Consider the following 6,000-nt stretch of genomic DNA (forward strand, 5'->3'; position numbering starts at 1 on the left):
AAGTCTTGTAAAAATAGACAATATTATAAAAAAAATATGCATATTTAAGCCCAAAACCCAAACAAAATATGAAAATTAAGATGAAGGATATTGTCCTTCAGTAATCCCTAAAATACCCTTAACCCTTACATAGCACAAGTTTGTGTGAATTTCAATTTTTTTGTGTTTTTTTTCTTTTCTATTCCCTATTAAGTATTACTCATTTCTAACTTTTTTTTTCTTCCAATCTATATTTCTATTTTATGTCAAATAAAAAGCAATAATGTTTTTTTGTTTTTCATTTTTAAAGATATTGAATCTTTTTGCTCTATTATAAGCAATGATAAAAAAATTAGGATTTTTCATCCAAATAATTTTTATCTTTTTGTATTTATCTTATAGTTTAATTTTCATTTTTTATTTTAAATTTATATTATCCTTTCATTTATATTTTTCTCTTATTTTTAATTATTTTTTTATATTTTCTACATTGACCATATTTTAAAAATTTTAAAAATTGACTATCACTTCACTTTATTATATATATATATATATATATCCTTTTAGATTTTTAATTTTTAATGTTTTTTTTTTTTTAAGTTTTAAAAAGATAAATTTATTGAAAAAAATAACTAAGATATGAAGTTCTAATATTATATTAACAATTTTTCTTATCTAGATAGATTAATGCAAAGTATTTTAATTCACAACAAGAAAATTATCAACAAATATTTTTAGTGAAACTTTAGAAATTAAATTTCAAATGACATATATTATATAAAATTTTATCTAAAAATTATTGAAAGTGGTATTTAATTTTTTTTATTGACTTTTAAACTTATCTAATTTTTTACTTGAAAGGTAATAGAATATGTTTACCAAAAAAAAAAAGTTAGTTTATCATTTTTTAAATAAATGAGTATAAATATATTAAAAGAATTAAAGATAATCCTTGTAAATTTTTTGATAAATATGATTATAATTTTAAATATAGATTCATTTGGATAAAATTTCACAAAAAAAAAAAAAAAAAATAGTGGAAAGAAAGAGCATTGCTAAAACTAAAAAAAAATAAAATATGCAATTACAAAATTTTGATGATGAAATTTAAAAATAAAATTCGAAACAATTCTTGAGTGAGAGAATTTGAGTGGGGAAAAAAATCTTTGAGTGGAAAAAAAATGGGAAAGTTTTTCAAAATCACTTAAAATCCTTAACAAAAAGTAGTCTTGTACACCCTTGTACAATTAATAAATTTGTCTTGTACAGTTAGTGTAATACATTTGTACAATAACTCAAATTTCATATATCATCTCATGAATATCTGACAATAGGTCGGTTAACCATGTTTGCATTGAAATTAATGTATGCTTAACCAATGTGTGTAAAGAATGTCATTTATCATAGGTTAGAGAAAATAAACAAACAAGTTTTTCAGAATCACTTAAAATCCTTCACAAATAATAGTCTTGTACACCCTTATACAGTTAGTATATTTGTCATGTACACTTAGTGTAAATACCTTGTACAGTGACTCAAATAAAACGTTGTTTATTTTATTTTCAATGCAAAATGTAATTAAAAAAAAGACAAAGAAATTACTTAAAAACTATTATTTAAGCAAGGTTTATTTATTTATTTCCTTTTATTTTTGGAAATAAAGAAAAAAGAATAAAAAATTTATTTAACCATAAGAAATATGAATATAAGATCAGTTAGAAAATACTAAATTTATTTATTTATTTCATTTTATTTTTGGAATTAAAGAAATAAAAAATAAAATATTTATTTAACCATAAAAAATATTGATATAAGATATGTTAAAAAATAAAAATAACCCCAAATTTATTTACTTATTTCATTTTATTTATTTAAATTAGAAAGTAATTTATTTTAATATATTAAAATGTGCACAATTCATTTATTACTTTGTTAATTATGGATATATATTAAAATTTTCTATTAGACAAAAAATAAATAAAGAAAATAAAATTAAAAAGAGTAATAAATATATATAATTTAGTTATTTAATTATTTTTCATGTAAAAGATAGTCCCACAAAAAACATATAATTGATCAATTTGTTTGTTTAATTATAAACATACTATATTTTTATTTTATTTTATTTTATTATTAAAATAACTAATGGAAAAAAATAAAAATGGATAATAAATGAATTTAATTCTTTTTATTATTTTCATATAAAAAATAGTACTAAACAAGGTTTTCAATTTTTATTTTTAAAAATAGTTTTTATTTTTTAATTAAATGTTTTTTCAAAAATAAAACATAAAAAATATAAATCATATTACCATTTTTTTAGAAAGTATTTTTTAAAATAGTTTTTGAACATAATTTTTCTTTATTTATAATTTAAAATAAAAAATAATGTTGATTTTCAATTATTTAAAAAAAAATTAAAAACAATGAAAAATCCAAATTGTTAAAATAGAATTATTATGGTTGCATAAATAGTGGTGCAATAAAAACAAAAAAAGCTTATGTGAAAGGTCATTGGATATTTTAGTCCATCACTATTTTATATCCTTAAAAGATAATATATAGAAATTTGAAGAATATATTGGTCTTTTAACATCTTATATCATTTCCATCAATTATGAAATTTATAAGGATCAAATGTTAATTTTTGGCCCAAGTTAGGCCCAAAATACAATTTTCCCTTCTTCAATCACGTGCCAATTTGCCTTCCTTACCAACTACCAACCCTCCACATTTAATGTTTTGTCAAATTACCCTGTAGACTAAAATTTGTTTCTTTTTTTTTTTAATTTTGAAAATGGGCTTAAAAACAGGCACGAAATGCAGTTTGGGGGATTCTTTTGAACCCACTATTGCACAAACTGTCACAATTGATCTTCCATTCTTGCTGACTCTGCACATGGACTTGTGAAAACTATAATTAAATAATTATATTAAAATTATACATAAATAATTAATCAAATTTTAATGAATTTAGTATAGGTTAAAAATATAAAAAAAATAAATAATTGAGATATCATTTGGATACAAATTTTGTTTTAGTATTTATAAAAATAGAAAACATAAATAATTTTTTACATAATATTTTATTTTTTTATAAATATTAATTTTTTCTCTTGTAAATAAAAAAACAAAGATATTGCATAATTATGTAATATAAAGAAAGAAGATTTTTTTTTTTTTTTAAACTCTGATGATTTTTATTTTTTATTTTTCACTTTTGATTTTTGAAAGTACTAAATGAGATGCATAAGAGGAGAAACGTATGCATCTAATAAGTCAGGGGTTGCAAGTCATGACCCAAAAACTAATAAATAATAAAAATAACTGATTGCTCAAGGAAAATGAAAGCATGCGTGTAACAATTTCCAAAGTCTAAGGCTTTAAATTTGCTTAGTTTTTTTTTTTTTTGTTTTAATAATTATCGAAATTAGACACATAAAGCTTTTATTTATGCCTTTTGAGGTTATGACTGTGGAACAATGAAGCCAAGTCTTGGGCTTTCAAAACCACCTTAAGTAGAAAAGAAAATAAAAAATCAATCACCTCATTTCTTTGGGCTGAACAAGTCCACTTCCATCAATTCAAAACAAACTGATACCAAGTAAAATATTGAAGAGAAGTGGCTTAACCTTTATATTTACGGAAAATAAATAGAGTCCAGACTTCTGTTCAATAACACTCCCCCAATTGATGAAATTACATAAATGAATAAACTGCTTTTACTTGAAAGGCAAAAAGAAAAAAAGGAAAAAAGAATGTGTCTTGCTCAAATCCATCTTAGGCTTCATCATCACTCTGAGTGGATCTCCTGAAACAGGAATTAGGGAATTGTCAGGACACTAAAGAATTAAGATATATTGATTAGTTAAAGGTTGTGCATGAGAGATTTTTATACCTTGCTTAATTTTCTGGTGTTTTGACGCCATCAATATATATCTTTGAGACATGAGAGATTTTATGCCAATCCTCCCCTGTTGTTTTCTTGCATCTTTCAGTCAATTGAGGGCATTCTTCAATCTCAAGTCTGTCAAGGGATGTGAGGCTGCACACTGGCAATGCCTCCAACTTTGGTAAATTTAAAAGCAGCAAATACCGTAGATTCCCGAGCCCTGGAACGTGGTCTTCCCCATTTCCATCCAGTGAATTGAGCCTTTCGCAATCGAAAATCACGAGATGCTCTAACAAGGGCAGTTGTTTCATGCTAGGTGCCAAAGTCTCCAAACTCCTACAACTTGCAATACACAATGACCGAAGGGCAGTGAGACTTTGCGTCCCTTGAAGCAGAAATTCTAGATTTTCACATTTGAAAATCCTTAAAATACGAAGAGATTCCAAGCGTCCTATCCCTGTCAAAGCCCTCTGTTTCGTGGTGATGATTAAATGCCTCAAACTGATGAGGTTCCCAAACTCCTTGGGCAGATTCTTGAATCCCTCACATCTGGAAAGCCACAACGATTGCAGATGAAATAACTTGCATACTGAATTTGGAAGTTTCTTTATCCTCTTATTGTTACCGAGGTTGAGAAATCTGAGATGCTTTAGATTACTGATAGAATTTGGCAATGTGTCAAAGTTCGAACCCCCTAAATCTAGCATCTTAATGCATTTGAACTTTGAGATGCAAGCTTTAAGAAATGGTTCACCACGTGATGTCTCCAACACAAAGGGGAAATAAATTGTACGAATGTTGTTAAGCTCATCAACAACTCTTAAGATTTCTTTCTCATTCAAATCATAACTAAATGACACATGGCGAACCACTTCAGAGACGGTAGGGTTTACACGATCTATGACAGTGCACTCAGGTTGTGATATGAGTGATGCAAGATCATGCATCAGATCATGCATTTTAAATGTAAAATAAAAATGATAATCTTCAAAGTCTTGAAAGAAGGATCTCGATAACAATTCTTTAATATATCTGTTTCCGATGTCTCCGATGTTGTCCAACTCTTGCTTCTTTTTGGATGGTTCAATGAGCCCTTGTGCGCTCCACATGTAAACCAAGTCTTCATTATAAAGCACACGACCCTTGGGAAAAATTGAGCAGTATGCAAAGCAACATTTTAAGTAAGAGGGCAATTGTTCATAACTCAACCTTAAAGCAGGTAAAATATCACCTTCCTTTTGTTCTAATTTCCATATGTCATTATCTCTCACATATAACCAATCCCTTTGCTCAAATTTTGAGAAAAGTAGGCTCCCCAAAGTCCTTGCCGCCAAAGGAACTCCATTACACTTCTTTACAATGTCGTCCCCAATTTTTACAAGGTTTGGATGTTGTTTCTCTTGCCCTTCATTAAATGCCCATTTTAGAAACACAGACAAACAATCGACATGAGGAAGACCCTCTAAAATATACGCTTGAACAGTGCCCATGATCGAAGCCACCGGATGGACCCGCGTTGTTACAACAATTTTATTGCCCTTTGCACCATTCATTAAAAAGGTTCTGAGTTCAATCCATTTTTGGCGGTCCTCATTCCACATATCATCCAAGACAAGAAAAAAATTTTCATTTCCTAAAGTCCTACGAAGAAGAGTTTGTGCTTGCTCCATATTCAAATCATTGTGGTTTGGCAAACCAAGACCACTCCCCCCTTCCACAGTAGTTTTGATTGATTTAATAATATCTATAATCACCTTTTTCATATCAAAGTCATCGGAGACACAAACCCATATTCTTTTCTTAAAATGCCCAACTACCCACGGATCATTATACACTAGTTTAGCAAGAGTAGTCTTTCCAAGACCTCCAAGACCAACTATGGGAATGACTGAAATACTCTCATCATCATCACTTGAATTCATCAAAAGCTCTAAAACTTTTTCTTTATCCTTACCTCTTCCGAAAACATCGGAAGCAAGCACAAATGAGTGGGTGGTCTCCCTGTACACCAGAGGAGCCCTCTCCATACAAGTCTGTAGATTGAATTGAGCCCTATCTGCTGAAATGCCATCCAACCTCTCCCTCACCTCCTTGATTCTATGGCCCATTTTAAAGCTAAATCGAAGCGG

The 6,000-nt window shown here is 27.8% G+C and overlaps 1 protein-coding gene across 1 annotated transcript; it reads right to left on the reverse strand.

Annotated features, from left to right (window-relative positions):
* Nucleotides 1–3,591: 3,591 nt before the first annotated feature.
* On the reverse strand, nucleotides 3,592–5,363 carry LOC109121990 (disease resistance protein RGA2-like). The gene is made up of 2 exons (XM_019217961.2): nucleotides 3,878–5,363; nucleotides 3,592–3,790 (listed from the first exon to the last, which is right to left on the reverse strand). The coding sequence occupies exon 1, from the start codon at nucleotides 5,359–5,361 to the stop codon at nucleotides 3,883–3,885; it is 1,479 nt and encodes a 492-aa protein (XP_019073506.2). The 5' UTR covers nucleotides 5,362–5,363; the 3' UTR covers nucleotides 3,592–3,790; nucleotides 3,878–3,882.
* Between the last annotated feature and the right edge of the window lie 637 nt (nucleotides 5,364–6,000).

This window comes from Vitis vinifera, chromosome 16, assembly GCF_030704535.1.
Source record: "Vitis vinifera cultivar Pinot Noir 40024 chromosome 16, ASM3070453v1".
Taxonomy (NCBI): domain Eukaryota; kingdom Viridiplantae; phylum Streptophyta; class Magnoliopsida; order Vitales; family Vitaceae; genus Vitis; species Vitis vinifera.

What these genes read in the sequence shown, in the direction of transcription:
- LOC109121990 (XM_019217961.2), bottom strand. Translation starts at nt 5,361, where the DNA reads ATGGGCACTGTTCAAGCGTATATTTTAGAGGGTCTTCCTCATGTCGAT.